At 57.7% G+C, this 25129-nt stretch overlaps 1 protein-coding gene across 3 annotated transcripts in view; it reads left to right on the forward strand.

The window, feature by feature from the left end:
• The window catches only part of MROH1 (maestro heat like repeat family member 1), a 59468-nt gene extending 35547 nt beyond the window's left edge, over positions 1–23921 (forward strand). For 2 of the 3 annotated variants that reach the window (XM_065729132.1, XM_065729133.1), the window contains 13 exons: positions 435–587; positions 3216–3370; positions 4500–4665; positions 5238–5434; positions 10350–10487; positions 11118–11232; positions 14828–14974; positions 16425–16613; positions 16875–17027; positions 17123–17257; positions 17939–18041; positions 19869–19934; positions 23545–23921. In XM_065729132.1, the coding sequence (XP_065585204.1) occupies positions 435–587; positions 3216–3370; positions 4500–4665; positions 5238–5434; positions 10350–10487; positions 11118–11232; positions 14828–14974; positions 16425–16613; positions 16875–17027; positions 17123–17257; positions 17939–18041; positions 19869–19934; positions 23545–23630 (1803 nt within the window). In that variant the 3' untranslated portion in view covers positions 23631–23921. The remainder of the gene's footprint in view (positions 1–434; positions 588–3215; positions 3371–4499; positions 4666–5237; positions 5435–10349; positions 10488–11117; positions 11233–14827; positions 14975–16424; positions 16614–16874; positions 17028–17122; positions 17258–17938; positions 18042–19868; positions 19935–23544) is intronic. The other variant, XM_065729134.1, reaches the window with a different exon arrangement.
• The last annotated feature ends 1208 nt before the right edge of the window (positions 23922–25129 follow it).

Genomic DNA, 25129 nt, shown 5'->3' on the forward strand with positions numbered 1-25129 from the left:
ATGGTTGCATTGGAAGGGTCCTTACAGATCATAGAGCCATGGAATGGTTTGGGTTGGGTTGCAAAGGTCCTGAAAGATTGCAGAGCCACGGGATGGGTTGAGTTGAGTTGGAAAGGTCCTTAAAGTTCACAGGGCTGTGGAATGGTTGGGTTAGATGGATCCTTAAAATCACAGAGCCGGGAGGTGAGTTGGGTTGACTTGGAAGGGTCCTGAAAGATTGCAGAGCCATGGGATGGGTTGAGCTGAGTTGGAAAGGTCCTTAAAGTTCACAGAGCTGTGGAATGGTTGGGTTAGATGGATCCTTAAAATCACAGAGCCGGGAGGTGAGTTGGGTTGACTTGGAAGGGTCCTGAAAGATCGCAGAGCCACGGGATGGGTTGAGTTGGCTTGTTAAGGTCCTGAAAGATCATTCGAGCCATAGGATGGTTGGGCAGGTGATTGGGAAGCGTGTCCCCCCGGACCAGCTGATGAACCTCCTGCTCGCCATGTTCGAGGGGCTGGCGGACCCTGACAAGAACTGCTCCCGCGCGGCCACCGTCATGATCAACGCGCTGCTCAAGGAACGAGGCGCGGTCCTGCAGGACAAGGTGAGCTGCCCCGCCCCCGCTGCCTCCCTCCTGTGTCCTGCACATCGCCCAGCGAGCGCCAGGTCCTGGCAGCTGGGCTGTGGGCTGATGGGCTTTGGCAGTACGGTTTGTATTTGTCACGTGGTTTGGTCGGAAAGAACCTGAAAGATCGTGGAGCTGGAGAATGGGTTGGGTTGGAAGGGTCCTGGAAGGTTATAGAGCCATGCGATGGTTGGGTTGGAAGGGTCCTTAAAGATCAGAGGTGGGTTGAAAAGGACTCCTCCACGGAGTCCTTGAAGATCACGAAGTCATAGAATTGGTTGGGTTGGCGGAGTCCTTAAAGGTCATAGAGCCGTGGGATGATTGGGTTGGAAGGGTCCTTAAAGATCACAGAGTCATAGAATGGGTTGGGTTGGTAAGGTCCTTAAAGATAAAAGAACCATGGAATCGCAGCATGGCTTGGGTTGGAAGGGTCCTTAAAGATTACAGTCACAGAACGGGTTTGGTTGGCAGGGTCTTTAAAGGTCATAATATCATGGAATGGTTGGGTTGGAAGGGTCCTTAAAGATCAAAAAAGCATGGAATGACAGCATCATTTAGGTTGAAAAGGTCCTTAAAGATCTAAGAACCACAGGATGCGTTGGGTTGAGTTGGAAGGGACCCCCCCAGCCCCAACCTCTCCCATGTGCTGGCTGCCCCCCAGCTCAGGCTGCCCAGGGCCCCACCCACACCTCGGACACCTCCAGGGATGGGGCACCCACAGCTCCGGGCAGCAGTGCCGGGGCCGCACCGCCTCTGGGTGACGGATCCCCCCCCGCCCCCCCGTGTCTGACCTCAGATCTCCCCTCTGTCGGATTTAATCTGTTTTCCCTCAGTCCCATCACTCCCCGCCCTCGTGCAGTCACTTTCAAGTTTGGGCACCGAAAGGATGTGACCATTCCCATTGCACCTCCGGCTGTACGGTCACCTGCCCTGCGCCCCCCCTGGAGCTGTCACTCCTCCCATCACCATCCTTGGTTTTGTCACCATCCCCATCCCCATCCTGCCCTCATCCCATCTCACCCACAACCTCGTCCCCTCATCTTATCCCACCACCATCCCGTTGCCATCCCGTCCCCATCCAATCCCATCCCCATCCTGCCCCCATCCCTCCCCCATCCCACCCCCATCCCAGCCCCACCCCATCCCCATCCTACCCCCATCCCATCCCCATTCCACTCCTATCCAATTGTCATCCAGTTCCCATCCCCATCCCGCCCCCATCCCACCTCCATCCCGTCCCCATCCCATCCCCCTCCCCCACCCCTATCCTATGCCCATCCCAGTCCCCTCCCCATTCTTATCCCATCCCCCTCCCCATCCCCCACCCCTATCCTATGCCCATCCCCCTCCCCCACCCCTATCCTATGCCCATCCCAGTCCCCTCCCCATTCTTATCCCATCCCTCTCCCCCTCCCCCACCCCTATCCTATGCCCATCCCCATCCCATCCCCCTCCCCCACCCCTATCCTATGCCCATCCCCATCCCCATCCCGTTCCGCGCCCCTCTCCCACACAGAGGACTTTTTTTGGCCTAATCCTCCTCCTTAGGACTAACCCCCCCTCTAACCCCCCCCCTTTTCTCCTGCACTAATTGGAAACACCGGCTCTCCCCGCACCGCTCAGGCTTTGCACGGCAGCTCCCCTAACATCCCACTCTCCCCCCTTGACCCCTCCCCGTCGCTCTCTTTTCGTCCGGACCCCGTCCGGCCCAGATCCTGAAACCCGACCTGACGCTAAATCCCGGCAGCTCCGTGCTAAGCTCGGGGATTTGCCGCCAGGTCTGGGCTGCGCATGAGCTTCCTCCGCACCTCGTTGTGCAGCTGATGGGGCCGGGGGGGGTCATCCCCTGTGCTGCTCTGGTTCCTGGGGTCACAGAAGTGAAAAATGATTGGGTTGGAAGGGTCTTAAAAGGTCGTAGAGCCATGGGGTGGGTTGGAAGGGTCCTTGAAGAGCATAGGACTGTAGAATGATTGGGTTGGAGAGGTCCTAAAAGATTATAGAATCACAGAATCACAGAATTGTAGGGGTTGGAAGGGACCTCTAGAGATCATTGAGTCCAACCCCATTGTAGAGCCATGAGGTGGTTGGATTGGAAGGGTCTTCAAGGATCACAGAGCCACGGGATGGTTGGGTTGGGGTGGAAGGGTCCTTAAAGATCTTAGAGCCACGGGATGCTTGGGTTGGGGTGGAAGGGTCCTTAAAGATCTTAGAGCCACGGGATGGTTGGGGTGGAAAGGTCCTTAAAGATCTTAGAGCTACGGGATGGTTGAGTTGGAAGGGTCTTTGAAGGTCATAGAGCCATGGATGGTTGGAACAGGTTGGAAGGGTCCTTAAAGATCATAGAACCACCGGATGGTTGAGTTGGAAGGGTCTTTGAAGGTCACAGAGCCACGGGTTGGTTGGGTTGGAGGGGATCTCAGCAGTCCTCCGGTTCTGACCCCATGGTGCTGCTGAGCCCCGTACACAGCGATGCTGGCAGAGCACCGGCAGCTCCACACCCTGAGACATTGCACAGTGTCACCAGGGTGGGGGGACACCACGGCACGGTCCCCCCAAGCTCTCGCCGTGTCCCGTCCCCCGTCTCAGTGCCACCACCGTGCCCCACAGGTGCCTGACATCATGAGCATCATCCACAGCAAGCTGCAGGAGGTGGACGAGGAGCACGTGCGCAAGGCGGCCCAGCAGACGGTGTACATCCTGGCGGCCCAGCACAGCGCCGTGGTGGTCTCCAGCCTGCTGGGCAGCGCTCTGCCCTTCGACAGGTACCCGTCTCTGGGGCTGCTTTTGCTTCAGCTGCAGCCGGGAGCTTTCTGGCTCCTTCCCCCTGTCGGAATTTCTGTTGGGAGCTCAAGGATCGGAGCGTCCGCTCACTGCCGAAGGTTTGGGGTTGTGGGGCAGTAAGCGGAGCGAAGATGAGTTTGGTTGGGGTGGTTGAGGTTGTGATGTTGTATGATGTTGTGATGTTGGGGTGGTTGAGGGAGAGCTCTGGGGTGTCAGAGCCGGCCCTGGGCTGAGCCCTGAGCGCAGAACCATGGAATGGGTTGGGTTGAGTTGGAAGGGTCCTTGAAGATCACAGAGCCGTGGGATGATTGGACTGGATTGGATTGAGTTGCAAGGGCCCTCAAAGATCATAGAGCCATGAAGTGGTTAGGTTTGAAGGGTCTGTTAAGATCATATAACTATGGGATGGTTGGGATGGATTGGAAGGGTCCTTGAAGATGACAAAGAACAGAGTGGTTGGATTGAAAGGGTCCTAATAGACCATAGAATCATGGGACGGATTGGGTTGGGTTGGAAGGGTCTTAACAGATCATGAAACTGTGGAATGGGTTGGGTTGGGTTGGAAAGGTCCTTAAAGATCATACAACCATGGAAAGGGTTGGATTGGGGTGGTCCTTACAGTTCAAAGCGAACAGAATGGTTGGGTGGGTAGAATCTTAATAGACCATAGAACCCTGAAATGGGTTGGGTTCAGTTGGTGGAGTTGGAAGGGTCCTTAAAGATCACAGAGCCATGGGATGGTTGGGTGGGAAGGGTCCCTAAAGATCATAGAGCCATGGGATAGTTGGGTGAGAAGGGTTCTTAAAAGGTCATATGAGCCTAGAATGAGTTGGAAGGGTCTTTAAAGATCTCAGAGCCATGGGACGGTTGGGTTCGGTCCTGAAAGATCATAGAGCCGTGGGATGGTTGGGTTGGATCCTGAAAGATCACAGACCCGTGGGATGGTTGGGTTGGGTCCTGAAATATCACAGACCCGTGGGATGGTTGCGTTGGGTCCTGAAAGATCACAGACCCGTGGGATGGTTGGGTTGGGTCCTGAAAGATCACAGACCCGTGGGATGGTTGCATTGGGTCCTTACCCAGCCCCTGTCTCCCCTTCACTCCTCACAGCCACACGTGTGCCATGTGGAGGGCCCTGGCCGCAGAGCCCGGCCTCACAACGCAGATCCTGGAGCAGCTGCTGGACAAGGTGACGCGGGACGTGCCCTACAAGGAGAGCAGAGCGTTCCTGCTGGGCGGCAGCTCGGAGCGCGTGGCCACGCCGCTGCCCATGGCCGTGAGTGTCCCTCGGTGACGCCTCTCCGCGCTAATCCGCCGCTCGTAAAAACCTCTCAGGTGTCCGTCCTCGGCGGGGGGAGGGGGGGAGGGGGCGGGGGAGAGAGCGCTTTGCGTTTTTATCCCCTCCAAAAAAAAATAAACCCCGCTTGGCAGCTCTCTGAGCAGGAAAACAGCTGTGAAAATTTCCTCCTGCGAAGGACCCGACGCAGGTGGTGCTGCCCCGCGCGGACCCCGCTCTGCTCTCAGCCCCCCCCCACCCCCGGGGGTGCGGTGTAACGCGGCCGGAGCGGAGCCGGGTGCTGCCCTAAACCCCGAGCTGGGGGTTCTGCTCCGCGTCCCCAGAGCCCCACTTCATTTCCCCCTCCCCCCACCCGTGGGTCTGCAGAGCTCTCCCCTCATCGGGGCCACGTTTGGGACGCGATCCGTGAGCGCGCAGCCACGACCTCCGCTATTTACCAACACACAGCAGCGTGATGCGGGGCTGGGGGTGGGGGGGGATCCCTCCTAATCCTCCTCCCCCCCCCCCTGCTCTCTCTCTCCCTCTCCCCCCTCCCCCCCCCCCAACCCCAGGCCACATGTGCTCTGCATGAGATCATGTCTGCGCCGGAGTCTGGGCCGGCGGTGCTGGGGCTCTACGCGCCGCTCTTCGTGACCCTCCTGCTGCGCGTCAGCTGCACCGTGGGTGTCCAGCTACCGAAGAGCCTGCAGGGCAGGGAGAGGAGGAGCAGCAGCCACGCAGCCGCGTCCCGGAGCCTCCAGCCCTGCAGGTACCCCGGGCGGCTCCGTGTTGCCACGCCGTGTTGGTTGGGTAGACCTGTCCTCCCGCTGTCTGCTGGGCTCGGTTGGATCGGTGTTATTTTCGCGTGCGTGGTTTTGGTTGGTTTGTTTTGTCCCGGTTCTGTACAGTGGGACGTCCCGGTGATGCGGAAGGTCCCACGCTGCGTCGTACCTCTTAAGTTGGAAAGGTATGGGTTGAGTTCTGGTTGGATGTTAGGGAGTGTTTCTGTACCCGAAGAGCAGTCTGACATTGGCATGGGTTGCCCAGGGGTTGGTGGGGTCACCGTCCCGGGGGTCCTCAGGAACAGGGGAGATGTAGCACTGGGGGACACGGTTGGTTGTGGTCAGGTTGGGGATCTCAGAGGTCTTCTCCAACCCCAGTGAGTCCACAGATCCCAGGAGCCCAGCCCACCTCCTCCTGCTCTCCCACCTCAGAGCAATCCTTGCGGCACGTTGGGATCCCACAGCAGCTCAAGGAACACCCTGTGGCTGATGGTGGTGGTCCGTGGCTGATAGTGGTGGTCCGTGGCTGATGGTGGTGGTTCTTGGTTGGTGGTGGTGGTTCTTGGCTGATGGTGGCAGTCCATGGCTGATGGTGGTTGTTCTTGGTTGTTGGTGGTGGTTCTTGGTTGGTGGTGGCAGTCCATGGCTGATGGTGGTGTTCTATGGCTGATAGTGGTGGTCCGTGGCTGTTGGTGGCAGTCCATGGTTGGTGGTGGTGGTTCTTGGCTGATGGTGGCAGTCCATGGTTGGTGGTGGTTGTTCTTTGTTGTTGGTGGCAGTCCATGGTTGGTGGTGGTTGTTCTTGGTTGGTGGTGGTTGTTCTTTGTTGTTGGTGGCAGTCCATGGTTGGTGGTGGTTGTTCTTGGTTGTTGGTGGCAGTCCATGGTTGGTGGTGGTTGTTCTTGGTTGTTGGTGGTGGTTCTTGGTTGGTGGTGGCAGTCCATGGCTGATGGTGGCAGACCATGGTTGGTGATGGTGATCCATGGTGGTGGTGGTTCTTGGTTAGTGGTGGTAGCTCTTGACTGATGGTGGTGGTCCATGTTTGGTGGTGACAGTTCATGACTGATGGTGGTCATCTGTGGCTGGTGTGATGGTCAGTGGCTGTTTGTGGTGGTCCGTGGCTTATGGTGGCGGTCTGTGGTTGGTGGTGACCATCTGTGCTCGGTGATGGCGGTCCATGATTGTTGCCTGGGGCTGATAGTGGTGTTCTATGGCTGATAGTGGTGGTCCATGGTTGTTGTTGGTGGTCTGTGGCTGATAGTGGTGGTCCATGGCTGTTGTTGGTCTGTGGCTGATGGTAGTGGTCCATGGCTGACGGTGCTGGTCCGTGGTTGTTGGTGGTGGTCCACGGCTGACAGTGGTAGTCCATGGCTGTTGGTGGTGATCCGTGGTTGGTAGTGGTCCTTGGCATTACCTGTGCTTGTAAAGCATCAAGGTGATGACACTGCATGAGATCCTTCCAGAAAGAACCAGGGCTGGATGGCCGGAGGGTGCGTGGCCACATGGGGCGTGGGCTGGTGGCCGGGGTCGCGTGGCCATGAAGTCACCACTGATGGATGGAGGGGAAGAGGCTCCGTCTGACGCGCCGAGATGTGAAATTCCATCCCGGTCCCAGGAGCTGGTTACAATATCAAAGCCGCTTCCTGACCGCGTTCTGAATGCTGAATCTCCCCGATCCTTAAATGCCAAAGAGCGACGGTAAAGGTGAACACGATAGCTTGGCAGGAAAGGGGAGGTTGGAAGACACAGCCTTCGTCGGAGAGGAAGGAAGCGTCTGTAGGAAAAGCAAACCCCATGAAGCGTCCGTCCCGCAGGAGCGGCCTCGTGCTGCGTCTGCCGCGAGGCCGAGCCCGGAGCGCGGGGAGGATCAGGTCTCTGCGAGCGTCTGCCAGAGGTTTTCGTGCTGCTGTTTTCGTGTGCTGCAAGGAAATTGATCCTGCTGCAGCTTTCCCGGGCTGAGCTACGGCTCCACCTGTGGCACGCAGGGTTCTGGGGCTCACGCAGGGTTCCCGCTGTGCCGAACCGGGAGCGCTCCCCGCGACGCATTGCTGCCGCTCTGCAGCTCTTCCCCCGTCCCACAGGTGGAGTGGGATCCAGGTTTGGGGATGGGGGATGTGGTAATCCCATAGCGGGGCATGACAGCGGAGGAGTGGACGGAGGACGGATCCAGGGGCTGCTGCCATTCTCAGTGGTTGGTGGTTGGTGGTGGTCGTCAGCTCCAGGCATGGTCGGTGGTGGTCCCTGACTGATGGTGGTGGTCTGCGCACAGTGATGGTCCTTGGCACCACTTGTGGCCGATCGTGGTGGTCTGTGGCTTATGGTGGTCCTCAGTACAGGGCTGTGATTGGTGATGATGGCGTGTGGATGGTCCATGGCACCAGCCATGGTTGGTGATGGTGGTCTGTGGTTCAGTATCAGCTGTGGTTGGTGGCAGTGGTCCATGGCACCAGTCCTGGCTGGAGCTGGTGGTCTGTGGCGGATGGTGATGGTCGGTGGTTGGTAGTGGTGGTCCATGGCACCAGTCCTGGCTGGAGCTGGTGGTCTGTGGCGGATGGTGATGGTCGGTGGTTGGTAGTGGTGGTCCATGGCACCAGTCTTGGCTGGAGATGGTGGTCTGTGGCGGATGGCCATGGTCTGTCCTTTGTAGTGGTGGTCCATGGCTGATGGTGATGGTCGGTGCTTGGTGCTGGCAGTCCTTGGCACCGGCTGTGGTTGGTGGTGGTGGTCTTTGGCAGCAGCTGTAGTTGATTGTGGTGGTCTGTGGTTGTGGGTGGTGGTCCATGGCTGATGGATCCATGGTTGGCAGTGGTGGACCATGGCTGTCGGTTGTCCTCAGCTCAGCTGTGGTTGTAGTAATCCGTGTTGTAGTAATCCATGGCAGTGTTGGTTGTTGGTTGGAGGTGGTTGTTGGTTGGTAGTTGTCCATGGTTGGAGGTGGTTGTTGGTTGTTGGTGGTTTTGGTTGATGATTGTCTATGGTTGGTGGTGGTTGTTGGTTGTTGGTTGTCCATAGTTGGTGGGTGGTGGTTATTGGTTGGAGGTGGTTGTTGGTTGTTGGTTGTTGATGGTTGACGGTTTTCCATGGTTGGTGGTGGTTGGTGGTTGGTGTTTGTTGATGGTTGATGGTTTTCCATGGTTGTTGGTGGTTGATGGTTGGTTGTTGTTGGTGGTTGTTGGTTGTTGATGGTTGGTGGTGGTTGATGGTTGGTGGTTTTCCATGGTTGGTGGTGATTGTTGGTTGTTGGTGGTCGATGGTTGTTGGTGGTCTATGGTTGGTTGTGGTCCTTGACATGACCATGTTTGGCAGTGGTGCTTTGGCATTGCCTGTGTCAGAACACCATCCTGAACCATGTTTTCTCCATCTGCGTTCACAGTGACAGCCATTATTGCTCCATCACCATTATTTGTTTTGCCACGACAGGATAATGTATGGTTCCCATATGTTGCTCCACGCTCACAGTGAAATAATCCCCACCTATAAAAATACTGATGCATAAAAAACCCACCCCACCTTCCATCAACTCTGGACCTCTTTCCTTTTCAGCCCTCTCTCCTGGGTAATGGTCACAGTGGTGTCACAGCGCATGGCACCGCTCCCACCACGGCCCCACAGCAGTGGCAGCGCCGCTATAGGGCAGCACTGGGGGGCAGAGGGTGGCCCTGATGTGGGGCTGTGCTCTGAGGCACCGGGCTGGGAGCTGTGGTGTGACGGTGTAATGTGACTGTACGGTGTGATGGCACAGGGCAATGAAACAACGTGGTGTGGCGGGACGATGTGACGATGTGGACGGTGCAGTGTGACAGTGGGGTGTGAAGGTACAATATGATGACACAGTGTGACAGTGGGGTGTGACAGTGGGGTGTGAAGGTACAATATGATGACACAGTGTGACAGTGCAGTGTGACAGTGGGGTGTGAAGGTACAATATGATGACACAGTGTGACAGTGCAGTGTGACAGTGGGGTGTGAAGGTACAATATGATGACAGTGTGACAGTGCAGTGTGACAGTGGGGTGTGAAGGTACAATATGATGACACAGTGTGACAGTGGGGTGTGACAGTGGGGTGTGAAGGTACAATATGATGACACAGTGTGACAGTGCAGTGTGACAGTGGGGTGTGAAGGTACAATATGATGACACAGTGTGACAGTGCAGTGTGACAGTGGGGTGAGAAGGTACAATATGATGACACAGTGTGACAGTGCAGTGTGACAGTGGGGTGTGAAGGTACAATATGATGACACAGTGTGACAGTGCAGTGTGACAGTGGGGTGTGAAGGTACAATATGATGACACAGTGTGACAGTGCAGTGTGACAGTGGGGTGAGAAGGTACAATATGATGACACAGTGTGACAGTGCAGTGTGACAGTGCAGTGTGGTGGTACGATGGGACAACACAGTGTGATGGTACAGTGTGATGACATGACGTGGTGGTACGGGGTGACAGTGTGTGATGGTGCAGCATGGTGACATGATGTGAGTGGTGGTACGGGGTGACAGTGTGTGATGGTGCAGCATGGTGACATGATGTGATGGTGCAGTGTGACCACGCACTGTGAAGGCACAGAGTGATCATGTTGGGTCGCAGTACAGTGTGACAAAGTGTCGTGATGTTACACTGTGACACGGTCTGATCGTGGGGTGTCACGATACGACGTGACAGCGCAGTGTGACGTACGGTGTGACAGCGTGGTTTGATGGTGCGGCGTTCCGGTGTGATGGTGGTACAACATGACGATGCTCTGTGATGGTGCAGCGTGACGGTGCGTTGTGATGTGAGAGTGCAGTGACAGCAAAATGTGACGACGCAGAGTGACGGAGCGATGTGACGGCACCGTGTGACAGCGCAGGGTGACAGCACCGTGTGACCGTGGTGACGCTGCGGTGCCTCTCCCCAGCTGTGCGGTGCAGACGCTGCGGGCCATGCTGGTGCAGGGTGGCACTGAGGTGGTGGCCGTGGCCGTGGGCAGTGCTGGAGGATGGGAACTGATGGAGAACCCCGAGCGGCACCACGACGGCGTGGCTGTGCTGGCTGGGTGAGTGTGGGGGGCGGGGGGGCACGAGGACATAGGGTACTGCTGGGTGGGGGCACTGGGGACTGGGATGTTTGGGTTAGAGACATCAGGGACTGGAGGCATTGGGTGATGGGGACATTGTACACTGGGGCATTGAGGACTGGAGGCTTTGGGGACTGGGGTATTGCGGACTGGAGGCATTGGGGGATGGGGATGTTGGGGACTGGAGGCATTGGGGACAGAGACGTTGAGGACTGGGGTATTGGGAACTGGAAGCATTGGGGGATGGGGACGTTGGGGACTGGAGGCATTGGGGACAGAGACGTTGGGGACTGGGGACGTTGGGGACTGGGGTATTGGGAACTGGAGGCATTGGGGGACAGGGACGTTGGGGATGGGGGTATTGGGAACTGGAGGCACTGGGGACTGGGAGCATTGAGGACAGAGGGCATTGGGGATGGGGGCATTGGAGATTGGGCCGTTGGGGATGGGGCATTGGGGACTGGGGGCATCAGGGACGGGGACTTTGAGGTCTGGAGGCATTGGGAATTAGGGTCGTTAGAAATGGGAGCACTGGGGACTGGAGGCATTGTGGGACGGGAGGCATTGGGAACTGGGGGCTGTGTGCCTGACAGTCCCGTCTCCCTGCAGCTCCATGGCACGACATGCTGGCCCCCGCCTGCCCCTCATTGTCAAGAGCCTCATCCCCACACTGAGCAGCGCCTTTGACAGCCAACGAGTCACAGCCACCGCCTTCCTGGCTGAGGTGAGTGGGGCAGAACCGTGCAGAATCCCCAAAACAAAGATCTGTAAAGGCTGGAAGGGACCTCTGGAGCTTCCCCAACCTCAGCCGGCCCCCTCCTTCCTCCACCCTCCAGATACGGGTCAGCACTGCTTGGATCCCTCTCAGCCTTCTCTCCTCCAGGTGCACAGCCCCGGGGCTCTCAGTCTGTGCCCATCAGGAGGGGCTCCAGGCCCCCGCCATCCTCTACTGGGCTCTACCCACCAGTTCCCAGTCTGCCCTGAACTGGGAGCCCAGCAGCGGGCGCAGTGCTCCAGCAGTGCCCCCCAGGGCAGAGCAGAGGGGAGGAGCACCTCCCTGCCCTGCTGGCCGTGCTCTGGGCAACGCACCCCAGGGTCCCGTTGGCCCTCCTGGCCACCAGGGCTCCCAGCTGCCTCGTGGACAACCATTGGTCAACTGTTGATCAACCATTGGGTCAATCGTTGGTCAGTTTGATCAAGAGTTGATCAACCATTGACTTCCGTGGCTACAAGGGCACTCTGCTGGCTCGTAGTCAACCACTGAGTCACCATTGGTCCTTTTGGCCACCGGACATACTACTGTCTCATAATCAACCATTGGTCAAACCACTGGTTAGTTGTTGGTCAACCATTGGCTCTCTTGGCCATGAGAGCTCACTGCTGTCTCATGGTCTACCATTGGTCAGTCACCAATCAACCGTTGGCCTTCTTGACCACGAGGGCACATGATAAACCATTAGTCAACCATTGGCCCTCTTGTCCACCGGAGTGGACTGCTGGCTCACGGTCAACCATTGGTCAGCTGTTGCTCACCAATTTCATGGATTCATAGGTTCATAGGTACATTAGATTGGAAAGGACCTACAAGATCATCTAGTCCAACCACCCTCCTATCACCATCCCTACCCACTGAACTACTAAATCAAATCCCTTAGCAACTAAATCAAATCCCCTAGCAAAGGGCACGCTGCTGGCTCATGGTCAACTGTTGGTCAACCATTGATCAACCGTGGGTTAGATGTTGGTCAACCATCAGCCCCCCTCGGCCACCAGGGCACACTGCTGGCTCGTGGTCAACTGTTGGCCACCGATACCCCCAACTCCTCCTCAAAACTCCTTCCAGCAGCTCAGCCCTGACCTGCTGTGCTGCACGCATACAGCTGGGGCAGTGCCGTATCTTCATCCCTTTGTGCCATCCTGACCCCACAGCGGGAGGACCGGCAGAGGAACCGCGTGGGCTCCGGCCCTGAACGTGCGTCTGCCATGAGGCAGCAGCGCTGAGCTCCCTCCTGACGTCCCACCCTAGGAATGAGGTGACTCAAGGCCTCTCCTCTCCCCGCCAGAACCCGTAACCGTATCTCCATACCACCATCGCGCCCGGGGCCGCTCGAGGAGGTTCTGTTACATAAAGGAGCGCCTGGTGCCAACAACGCACAGCTATATCCTCGCTTATAAACCACCTTTTAAATTCTCAGCTGCTTTTTAAGCAGCCCGGGACGAGGGCCCTGTTTTTATTTTCTGTTTGGCCGTGGCAGCCGCCGGCCCCGGCTCTTGGCTCCCGTCCCAGAATCTGCTTTCGTTTTGGAGCGCGGTTGGCTCTCGGCGTCCTCTTTTTTTTTGTTTTTTTTTTTTTGGGGGGGAGGGAGGTTTAAAATAGCGGCTTTGCCTCACCGTGGGGCGGGAGGGGAAGGAAGCAAATGCCTGTGTCTCCCTCTCTCCAAACTGATGAGGTGAGAGCTCGGTCCCTCCGCTCGCGGCAGTGCCGGTGACGGAGATGACAGAGTGGGAGTCGGGAGGGGACGGCCACGGGGCTGTGGTGTTGGGGAGCGGTGGCAACGGGCCCTCCTGGCACTGCTCTTGGTGCTGAGTCAGTGCCGTGGGGTGCCAGGGGGTGCCGTGGGGTCCCTGTGGCAGGTCTGTGCCAGGGGACACCATGGGGCGGTAGGTGTGTGCCATGGGGTGCCAGGTTCTGTGCCATGGGGTCCCTGTGCTGGATGCCAGCTCTGTGCCATGGGGTGCTATGGGGTGCCAGGTTTGGTGCCATGGGGTCCCTGTGCTGGATGCCAGCTCTGTGCCATGCGGTGCCATGGGGTGCCAGGTCTGTGCCATGGGGCATCATGGAGTGCCATGGGCAGTACTAGTGTCGTGAGGTGCCATGCAGTGTCAGATCTGTGCCATTGGGTGCCAGGTATTATGCCACGGGATTCCTGTGCTGCGTGCCAGGTTCGGTCTCGTGGGGTCCCTTTGCCAGGTGCCAGGTTTGGTGCCATGAGATCCCTGTTTCGGGTGCCAGGTCTGTGCCACGGGGTGCTATGAGGTGCCAGGTCTGTGCCACGGGGTGCTATGAGGTGCCAGGTCTGTGCCATGGGATGCCACAGGGTGTCAGATTTTGGTCGCTGCCGCCTGCAGCAGCCCCAGCTGTGCCCTGCATCCAGCAGCCCCGCGCACCTCGTTAACCTGTGCCATTAACAGCTCCTCCGGTTCCCTGATGAGCCGGCTCCCTGGAGGTGGGGGTCAGTGGGAGAGCAGCCCCAGCAGCCCCCGGCTCGGCGCACAGCCAGCGGCTCGCAGCGCTGCGGGGCTCCGTGCTGCTCGCCAGGAGCTCTGTGCTCCGCTGCTGGGATGCTCCCGGCACCGCGCTCCTGCTGCTGGGTTGATCCTACAACCACCGGGCCGTGCTCCTGCTGCTGGGTTGATCCTACAACCACGGGGCCGTGCTCCTGCTGCTGGGTTGATCCTACAACCACGGGGCTGTGCTCCTGCTGCTGGGTTGATCCTACAACCACGGGGCCGTGCTCCTGCTGCTGGGTTGATCCTACAACCACGGGCTGTGCTCCTGCTGCTGGGTTGATCCTACAACCACGGGGCCGTGCTCCTGCTGCTGGGTTGATCCTACAACCACGGGGCCGTGCTCCTGCTGCTGGGTTGATCCTACAACCACGGGGCCGTGCTCCTGCTGCTGGGTTGATCCTACAACCACGGGGCTGTGCTCCTGCTGCTGGGTTGATCCTACAACCATGGGGCCGTGCTCCTGCTGCTGGGTTGATCCTACAACCACGGGCTGTGCTCCTGCTGCTGGGTTGATCCTACAACCACGGGGTGTGCTCCTGCTGCTGGGTTGATCCTACAACCACGGGGCCGTGCTCCTGCTGCTGGGTTGATCCTACAACCACGGGGCTGTGCTCCTGCTGCTGGGTTGATCCTACAACCACGGGGCCGTGCTCCTGCTGCTGGGTTGATCCTACAACCACGGGGCTGTGCTCCTGCTGCTGGGTTGATCCTACAACCACGGGGCCGTGCTCCTGCTGCTGGGTTGATCCTACAACCACGGGGCCGTGCTCCTGGGGATGCTGCTGGGGCTGTGGGGCTGTGCTCTTGGGGATGCTGCTGGGGCCGTGGGGCTGTGCTCCTGGGGATGCTGCTGGGGCCGTGGGGCCGTGCTCCTGTTGTTCTACAGCTGGGGCCACACTTTGCCCCTCAGTGCCCAGATTCTTCCTGCAGCTTGGAGTAAGCAGCCGAGCAGAAAGCAGTGGCAGCGCCCGACCCACCCCGCGGGATGGGGGTGGGGGCTGCCATCCCATCGCTCTGTTCTCCCTCAGCTGCTGAGCAGTAACGTGGTGAATGACCTGATCCTGCTGGAGAGCGTGATGGACAGCATGACGGGGCGGCAGAAGGACCCGTGTCTGCTGGTGCGCGTGCTGGCGCTGCGGGGGCTGGGCAACATCGCTGCGGGGGCACCCGAAAAGGTGGGAGCGAATGGCACGGCGCTGCTCGGGTCCTCTGGGGTGGGGGAAATGCTTCTGGGGGGGTCCTGTCTGCTCTGGGGGATGGGGCTGTTGGCCACGTCCTCACCCCGGTGACGGTGCAGTGACACGGTCTTCATGGCATTGGTGGGCGTGGTGGGGTCGGTACAGCTCTGATATGGGGAGAAATTTCTTCTCCAAGGAGCAGTCAGACCCTGCAGTGGGCTGCCCGGGGTGGGAGTGGGGTCACCGTCCCTGGGGGTGGTCAGGAGGTGGGGAGATGTGGCATCTGGGGACGTGGTCAGTGGGGATGAGTTGGGGTTGGGGATCTCAGAGGTCTTCTCCAACCCCAAGGACTCCCAGGTACGATCCTGGGAGCCCAGTCCGCCTCCTCCTGCTCTCCCACCCCCCACACACGGGTTGAGCAGGGCAATCCCTGTGGCACATCGGGGTCCTGCAGCCCCCGTGGCTCCCAGGAGCTCAGCACACCAAACCGGATCCTCTGGGATCTGCAGTGGTTCTGGGATCTGCAGCGGAGTCACAGTTGCACTGCAGTGCTGGAGCTATGGGACAGAGCAACTCAGAGTGACCCCAAAGGAGCTGCAGCGAGGTGGAGTTGAGAGGAGATGGCCTCGGGTTGTGCCAGGGCGCATCTGGGGTTTGGGCACAGGGGGAAATGTCTTCCCAGTACTGCACAGGAAGATGGTGGAGTGTCATCCCAGGAGGGATTGAATAGATGTGGGGATGGGGGATGTGGTGCCTGGGGACACGGTCAGGGTGGGTGGTGGAGTGGGTTGGGGCCGCACTGGGTGATCCTGGTGGTTTCCTCCAACCTGAATGATTTTGTGGTTCTAGTTAGGGTCACGGTGGGATGGGTTGGGGTTGAACTGGATGATCTTGGAGGTCTCTTCCAACGATAATGACTTAGTGGGTCTATTTAGGGTCACAGTGGGAGTGGGTTGGTGTTGCAGATCTTGGAGGTCTCTTCCAACCTTAGTGATTCCCAGCTGCTCCCTGGAGGAGCTGGGTTGGGATGCCCACCATGTTCTGCTTCCCTCTGCTCTTGGCTTTGAAGGAGCCATTGATCAGCTGCCAAAGTTATCTCCTGTCCTGACAGTACCAAAAAATATCTTCTCCAGAACTCTGGAGTGTTTTGGTCAGAGTGGCAGCTCGTGCTGGATTCGTTCTGTGCTCGGTATCCGACGTACTTCGTGTTGGTGCCATGGTCACTCCGTCCCTTTGCTGCTGGGCTGACTGGAGCAGCAGTCAGAGCTCCTGGGGGCCGTGGGGCTGTGGGTCTCCTCCTTCTCCTCTACAGTTGGGCTGGATGATCTTGGAGGTCTTCCAACCTGGGTGATTCTAAGATTCCTGCGCATCCCCACCGTGTAGGGGGCTCCGCAGGTTTGTGTTATAATTTTGTTATTAATTCCAGCTCTCATCACTTCCCTCGCAGGTGCGGAAGCATGGGGCCAAGCTGCTGGCGTCCATGGTCAATGGCATGGATGATAGAGACGACCCCAACAACCTAGTGGCACTGGAGGCCATGACCAGTCTGTCCAAGCTCCTGGAGCACCTGGAGGAGAGGGACGTGCAGGCCATGCTCCTACACATCGCCATCAGGATCCGGCCCTTCTTCGACAGTGTAAGGGAACAGGATGGCAGAGCCCACTGGGCCTGGAGTCCCGCTGGGCTGCAGGGTCCGGGCAGGGCTCTGTGCGTAGGGCGGGCATTACTGAGCTCCCTTTAGTGGATGGAGGAGAACGCAGCACAGAGACGTTGTCCCCACCGCCCCCCATTTGTCCCCTCCCTGCTGTGGGGCTCTTGATCAGGGGATGGGGCTGACAGTGGGTTGAAATTTGGGTACAACGGTGACCCCTGAGCCCCGGCTTGTCCCCGCCTGCAGGAGCAGCCCGACCTCCGCCGCTCATCCATCGTGCTCTTCGGCAACCTGACCAAATTCAGCGAGGACGACTGCGAGGCGTTCTTCGAGCAGATCCTCAACGGGCTGGTGACGCTGCTGCTGCACCTCCAGGACCCCAAACCCGAGGTCGTCAAGGTGAGCGCATGGCACGGGGGGGCACCCACCCAGGGATGTGGAGGTGCGTGGAGCCCCCCAGCGTGCTGCAGCCTCCCCCTGTGTGTGCGCCGCAGGCCTGCAAGTTCGCTCTGCGCATGTGTGGCCCCAACATGGGCTGTGAGGGGCTGTGTGACATGTTTCTGAATCACCTGCGGGAGGACCGGAGCCTGCACTACGGAGAGTTCATGAACAACGTCTGCAAGCACCTGGTGAGCGCTGCCCAGCTGGTGAACGGGTGGACAGTGGGTGAAAACCAGCTGAGAAACCATTGACCAGGGATTGACCAATTGTTAACCACAGTTGACCGACGGTTAAACAGTTGGACGATGATTGACCAATGGCTGAACAGGGTTTGACCAACAGTTGACCGATAGTTGACCAAGGGTTGAGTGGTTGGCCAGTGGTTGACCAATGGTTGACTGTTGTTTGACCAACAGTTGAATGGTTGGTTAGTGATTGACCAGTGGTTGACCAGCAGTTGACAAACAGTTGACCAGTGGTTGAATGGTTCAGCAGTGGTTGACCAGAGGTTGACCCAACCATTGACCAATAGTTGACCAACAGTTGACAACTAGTTGAACGACTGACCAACACTTGACCTAGCGGTTGAATGGTTGACCAACAGTTGAACTGGAGTTCTGGAAAATGGTTGGCTATTGTTCCAACCAACAGTTGACCAACAAATGACAACCATTGATCAACAGTTGACCAACAATGGAATGGTTAACCAGCAGTTGACCAATGGTTGAATAACAGTTAACCAACAGTTGACTATGAGCCAGCAGCGAGCCCTGGTGGCCAGCAGGGCCACCATCGGAGGATTGAACTGGGAGATCTCCAGAGGTCTCTTCCAGCCCTTACAGCTCTGGTTCTGTGGTTGCATCCTGCAGATGCAGAGCTACCCAGAGATGCTGAACCGTCTGGTTCTGACCAACCTCTTCTACTTCAAGAGCACGTGGGTGGACATCCGAGCGGCTGCGCCCATGTTCATCGGTAAGGCTGTGCCTGCTCCGTGCCGTCGCTCCTGTGGTCCCGTGGGGTCCTGGGAGGGCGTTGGATGCTCCATGCGGGCACTGCACATTAGGGGAGGATCACATCCTGCCCATGTCCCATACTGCAGCACCCCGGGGGCTGCACTGACCCTGAGCAGCTTGCCCTGTTGTAATAAAGGCAGTGCAGAGTTGGGCTGTGTTCTGCAGAGCTGGCTGCCCTGCACTGGTTCATAGCAGTGAATTAGCGGCGCTGCAGAGGTGCTGGTGAGAGCACCATTCCAACCCGACCATCTCATGGTTGTATCATCTTCAAGGACCCCTCCAACCCAACCATTTTATGGCCTTATGACCTTTAAGGACCTTTCCAACCCAATCATTTTATGGCCCTGTGACCTTTAAGGACCTTTCCAACCCAACCATCCCATGGTTCCATCCTCTATCTCATGGGGTCCAACCTTCTGGCTCACCGTCACTCACCCACACTGAGTGAAGAGGAGTTGTCCTGGGCCACACATAAAATACATGGTACAGTTAACTTATATAAGCAACAGAACTTGTTTTTTTTTCTGAAAGCCATAAAACCAGAGGAATATTTGGCTTTATTTTTGAGAAACTAACGCACTGCTCTGGTTCGATGGCAGTGTTCACACTTCCCCAGGAGGTGTTCATTAGAGATTTTTGCTCTGCTTGTCCTCATCCTTTGCCTTCCCCTTAAGAACAGTTCTTCAGAAATGTACGCCCTCCAAACCAGGAGATGGTCTCTCTTAATGACCCCAAAGAATCCATTTATTTCTTTACCTTACATTTGTTCCCAGTTCCTCTGAGAACAGCGAGTTGAGCCGTATCGGTCCCGTTGGCTCTTCCATCCATTGATGAGAAAGGAGCAGATTTGCTCTCCACATTTCTCTCAGTAGATTTTCCTGTTCCTTCAGTCCATCTCGACGCAGTCTGCTGAGGAAAACTGATTTCAGGGAAATCTGAACTGGGAGAGATGGTATCTGCCATGTTTTCCATTCGTCGATCAACAATTCACCATCGGCAAATGGTTCAGATTGATTTTTGCCATCAGTTTTGCCACCACAGGATGATCTTTTGTGGCAGAGTCCGTCTGAACTGTAACTTTATACAGATTCTGTTTGCAGAGACAGATTTTTTTTTTGGTTCCTCTTCTTGGTCTTTATGAAACATTCCTTGATGCACATCGGACTTGGCAACGTGCGTCTGTGATATAATTCATGGCTTTTCAAATTGTGATCTTTGAAAACTGACACTGTTTCCTTAGGAATTAAGCGTAGCGCCGTATGAGGAACCATTTCTTCTTGGAAAGAGAGGTCGTTGGCGCAGGGGGGTGATGGGGTCCCCATCCCCGGGGGTCTTCCAAAACAGTGGAGATGTGGAACGTGGGGATGTGGCTTAGTGCGGATGGGTTGGGAGGTCTCTTCCAACCTTAATGATTCCGTGATTCCATGTAGGGACATCGTTGATGGGGGGTGGGTTCAGCCTCTCCTGTCGTCCCACCACCACTCACTTCTGAGATCATGGCCACCGTAACAAAATAGGAGGCATTACTTTTGGAGCAGCTATCGTTTGTGCAACCAGCTCGTGAAAACCATCGCTAAGAATCACTGGATAATGTTCACAGTTGTGGGGCTGAATTAAATGATGTCCTCAGCACTGTGGGTCGGACATCCCTGGTGCACGGCACTGACCCACGTCCCCACGTGACCTCTCTGGGATCGCTCTCTGTGACCCACAGCTCAGCCCTCCGTCAGCTCTGGGGGGTCCCATTGGGGTCCCATGGAGCCCTGACCCTGACCTTCCTCCCCAGGCTTCCTCGTGCTGCACGTGGGGGAGGACCACTGCCACCAGGTGGACCTTGAGCAGCTCATCTCGGGTGAGTACCGCAGGGAGACCCCACGCTGTGCCCACCCAGTGACCCCGCAGTCTTTCCTCACCATGAGAGGGACATGGAGGTGCTGAGAGTGTCCTGGGGGCAGAAAAGGGGGAAGGGTCTGGGGCACAGCGCTGTGGGGAGCAGTTGTGGGTGTGGGGTGGGTCGGTCTGGAGCAGAGGGGGCTCAGGGGAGAGCTCATCGCTCCCTACCACTCCTGAAGGGATGTTGTGGTGTGGGGGAGGGTTGGCCTCTGCTCCCACGTGACACCAATGGGACAGGAGGGAATGGCCTTAAATTGCACCAGGGGAGGGTCAGGTTGGAGATTAGGAACAATTCGTTCCCAGAAAGAGTGTTCAGGCACTTGTCCGGGGTCAGGTGGAACGGTGGGGTCACCATCCTTGGGAGCGCTCAAAAACTGTGGGGATGTGGCACTTGGGGGCATGATGGGGTTGGACTGGGTGACCTTGGAGGTCTTCTCCAACCTGAATGACTCTATGGGTCTGTGTAGGGTCATGGTGGAGATTGGGGGTGGGCTTGGTGATCGTGGAGGTCTCTTTCAACCTGAAGGACTCTGTGGGTCTATTTAGGGTCGCAGTGGGGTGGGTTGGGGTTGGACTGGATGACCTTGGAGGTGTATTCCAACCTAAATGACCCTATGGTTCTGTCTAGGGTCATGGAGGGGATGGGTTGGGGTTGAGGATCCTGGAGGTGTCTTCCAACCTTAACGACTCCGTGGTTCTATTTAGGGATACGGTGTAAAGGGAGTGGTGGGCGTGGGTCGACAATTGGACTTGATGATCTTCAATCATTCGGGTCAGAGAAAACCTCCAAGATCATCAAGTCCAATCCCAACACACCCCCACCACAGAATCATGCAATTCTTAAGGTTGGAAAAGACCTCTTTGATTGTATGGTTCTGTAGGTGGGATGGGGTTGGGGATCCTGGAGATCTCCTCATACCTTAATGACTCTATGACTAATTAGGGTCATGTTGGGGTGGATTGGGGGTTGGAGTTGGGGATCCTGGAGATCTCTTCATACCTTAATGACTCTATGAGTAATTAGGGTCATGTTGGGGTGGATTGGGGGTTGGAGTTGGGGATCCTGGAGATCTCTTCATACCTTAATGACTCTATGAGTCTAACTGGGGTCATGGTGGGGTGGGTTGGAGTTGGACTGGATGACCATGGTGGTCTCTTAAGAGTCTTAATGACTCTATGAGTCTAATTAGGGTCATGGTGGGATGGGTTGGAGTTGGACTGGATGACTGTGGAGGTCTCTTGGAGTCTTAATGACTCTATGAGTCTAATTAGGGTCATGGTGGGGAGGACTGGGGTTGGAGTTGGGGATCCTGGAGATCTCTTCATACCTTAATGACTCTGTGAGTAATTAAGGTCATGGTGGGGTGGGTCGGAGTTGGACTGGATGACTGTGGAGGTCTCTTGGAGTCTTAATGACTCTATGAGTCTAATTAGGGTCATGGTGGGGTGGGTTGGGGTTGGAGTTGGGGATCCTGGAGATCTCTTCATACCTTAATGACTCTGTGAGTAATTAGGGTCATGGTGGGGTGGGTTGGAGTTGGACTGGATGACTGTGGAGGTCTCTTGGAGTCTTAATGACTCTATGAGTCTAATTAGGGTCATGGTGGGGTGGGTTGGGGTTGGAGTTGGGGATCCTGGAGATCTCTTCATACCTTAATGACTCTGTGAGTAATTAGGGTCATGGTGGGGTGGGTTGGAGTTGGACTGGATGACTGTGGATGTCTCTTGGAGTCTTAATGAGTCTAATTAGGGTCCTGATGGGGTGGGTTGGGGTTGGAGTTGGGGATCCTGGGGATCCCTTCCAACCTCAGCGACCCTACGGTGGACGCGATGGGGATGAGCTGACCATTGGGCTCGGGGGCTTTGGAGGTCATTTCCGGCGTCGCCGCTGAGCACCGGGAGCACCCGTGGCCGCACCGCGATGCGGTTGGCGGCGTTGCGTTGCGCGGCGCTCCCGGTTATGGGGCAGCGCTCCGCTCCCGGCGTAGGGCTCGTAAAAAAGCCCGACTGAAGCCGGTGGCATTTTGGAGCAGAGTTAAGTAATTTTCCTGGATTTCAGGGATTTTTTCCTTGTCACTGGTGACCTCATAGTATAGAGTAATGCACGGAAACTTTCGGATCGTTCCAAGAGAGCTTAAAAAACACTAAAAAAGGAAAAACTATCTTTCCGTTGGCTCCCTGAGCCTCCGTCCAGAAGAAAGAGGGCTGTCTGTTAGCAACAGTGAAAGATAATCCGGGTGTGAGTAATGGGGGGAGCGGCGGGAGGGGCCGGGGGGGCACCCCCGGGGCGGAGGATGAGGAGCGCAGGAGGGGGATGTGGCATAAATCAGGGGGAGCTGGAGGGGGGAGGGGGGAGAGGGAGGGGAGGGGGGGGGGAGGGGGAGTGCTCTCCTGTGCTGCGGGTAAACAGCTCCTGGAAAAATGGGATGGTAAAATGTGATGGGGTTTCACCGCTCGGAAGGACGGACGGCTCCCGGCGCTGGCAGGGGAAGGGCGGCTGTGGGACACAGCACGCGGACCCCTCCCCCACTTCTTCCCCCCGATGGGGCGTTCCCCGGTGCTGGGGATCCTGGGGGGGTCACCAAGGGGGATATGGAGTCCCCAAAGGGGTTTTAGGGGTCCCCGTTTAGATTTAGGGTTCCCAAGGGGATATGGGGTCTTCAAAGTGGATTTGGGGTTTCTGAGGAGGGGAGGTTGGAGTCCTCAAAGTGGTTTTGGGGTTCCCAAGGGGGATTTGGGATCTCTGAAGAGAATTTAGGGTCCTCAAGCGGATATAGAGTTCTCAGAGTGGATTTGGGGTCCACAGGGGGATTGAAGTCCCTAAACTGGATTTGGGGTTCCTAAAAGGAATTTGGGGTCCTTGGGGGACGTGGCATCCCCAAAGTGAATTTGGAGTCACCAAAAGTATTTGGGGGTCCCCAGAGTGGATTTGGGGTCCACAGGGACATCTGGGGTCCCCAAAGTGGATTTGGGGTTCCCAAAGGGAATTTGGGGTCCCCAAGGAGATATAGGGTTCTCAAAGTGGAGTTGGGGTTCCCAGGAGGTCTTGCAGTACTCAAAGTGGATTTGGTGTCCCCAGAGGGGTTTTGGGTCCCTGATGTGGATTTGGGGTCTTCAAAGCTGATTTGGAGTCCCCAGAGGGATATGGTGTTCCCAAAGTGGATCTGGGGTCCCCAAGGGGATCTGAGGTCCCCAAAATGGATTTGGGATCGCCAAGAGTATTTGGGCATCCCCAAAGTGGATTTGGGGTCCCCCAAGGGGATATTGTGTTCCCAAAGTGGATTTGGGCATCCCCAAAGTGGATTTGGGGTCCCCCAAGGGGATATTGTGTTCCCAAAGTGGATTTGGGGTCCCCCAAGGGGATATTGTGTTCCCAAAGTGGATCTGGGATCCCCAGAGGGGATTTGGGATCCCTGTGACCCCTCCCGAGGTGTGTGACGGTGGGAATGGAGCCTGGGGGAGAGGGGTGGTGGGCAGCAGCCAGGTCCCATTCTGGGTCTGGGGGTGCTTGGCCGTGCCCCCCAAACCTAACCCCAATCTTCTCCCCTCCCGTGCTCTGCTCCCCGCAGCCCTCAACCTCCTCCTGAAGGACCCGGTCCCCGCCGTCCGCATGAAGGTGGCAGAGACCCTGGGCCGCCTCGTCCGCATCCTCTGACCCCACGCAGCGCTATGGGGCGCCCCTCCCCCCACGGCCAACGCCACGCGCCCCTCCCACGGGCACCGCTCCGCAGCGCCATCGTCTTCCTCTGCTCCCCCCCTCCCCCGAGCCACGGGAGCCCCCCCACCCCGGGGTGGGCACAGCAGGCGAACGGACCCCTCCGCTTCTCCCCGTGCGGTGGGTGGGGGTCCCGGGGGGACCCTGCGGGGTCCCAGGAATGTGAGCGTCCCCCCAGCTCTCCTGTACATAAACTTATTTTTCAGTAATAAAGCTCTTTGCTCCTGGTGGGAGGTGGTGTGGGGTGAGGGCTGCAGACAAAGGGGGGGGGGGGGCTGTTAGGGGGGGAGGGGGTGTTAATGAGGGTGGGGAGGTGGGGGGGGCTTTGGGTGGGGGGGGGGGCATCCCCAGTTCCTCGTGCTGTGTCCACGCTGCTGTCAGTGGGGTCCAGAGTGAACGCAGGCGGACGCAGTGGGGCAGCAGTTGGTCGGGGTCTGCGCTGTGGGTGGGGTTGGGGGTCAGGAGCCGGGTGGGGGTGGGGGTCGGGAGCTGCGTGGGGCTGATCCTCAGCCCTCGGGGCCTGGCACAGCTCAGGTGTTGGTTGGCATCGCTCTGGGTGTGGGATGGGGGGTGGGGGAGGGGGGGGTGGCTGCTGTTTCCCTCCCTGCAGCAGTGTCCCACAGCCCTAACCACTCCTGGTGACAAAATACCCCCAGACGGCCCCCTCTGTTCAGCAGAGATTGTGGGGGTGACTGCGTGAGGACCCAAGCTGCCCCCCACCCCACTTCCCCCATCAACCTTGGGTGGGGGGAGGTGTGTCCCGGCCTTATGCTACTGCTCACACCCCACCCCCGCCCCATTGCTCAGCTCCGGCTGCAACAGGAGCACTACTTTTGGGGTCCCCTCACGGGGTTCGGGCTGTGCAGGGAAGGGACCCCACCGATGTGGGTCCGGCGGTGGGGTCCTGTGGGGCCGCGCGGTCGCTGTGGGTCGGGGGAGTTCCCGTTCGGTTTCCCGGATCCTGGCCCACGGCCAACGCTGAGCTCACGGCGGGACGGGATGAGCTCACCGTGGGGCTGCGGGACTGCGGGGTCAGCACATGGGGCTGGGGGGGAGGGGGGAGAAAGCCGGCAGGTTGGGGGGCTGTGTCCCACCTCTGGGTTCCTGTGGGGGGGGGGGGGTGTCTGTGGGTGTGCTATGGGACGGTCCCAGTGTTACCCCTATGTGTGTCCCTATGGGGCATGATGGGCACGGCCCCCGGGTGGCTGCAGCAGTGCTGGTCCTATGCGTTCTGCTCCAGGCCATGGGTCTCCTGGCCATGGGGTGGGGGCTGTGGGGCAGGAGGGGATGAAGAAACCCCACAGACCCTCCAGGGAAGGCTGGAGCACGCCATGCGCGGGACTTGGGGCGCTCCTCAGTGCTGAGCTGGAGGTGGAGGACACGGGGACGCAGCTCTGTACCCAAAAATAAGTTTAATGAGAGATGAGGAAGGGTCCAGA

The sequence above is a fragment of the Cyrtonyx montezumae genome, unplaced genomic scaffold (genome assembly GCF_038088225.1).
Source record: "Cyrtonyx montezumae isolate F1298 unplaced genomic scaffold, pur_monq_1.0 scaffold_102, whole genome shotgun sequence".
NCBI lineage: Eukaryota > Metazoa > Chordata > Aves > Galliformes > Odontophoridae > Cyrtonyx > Cyrtonyx montezumae.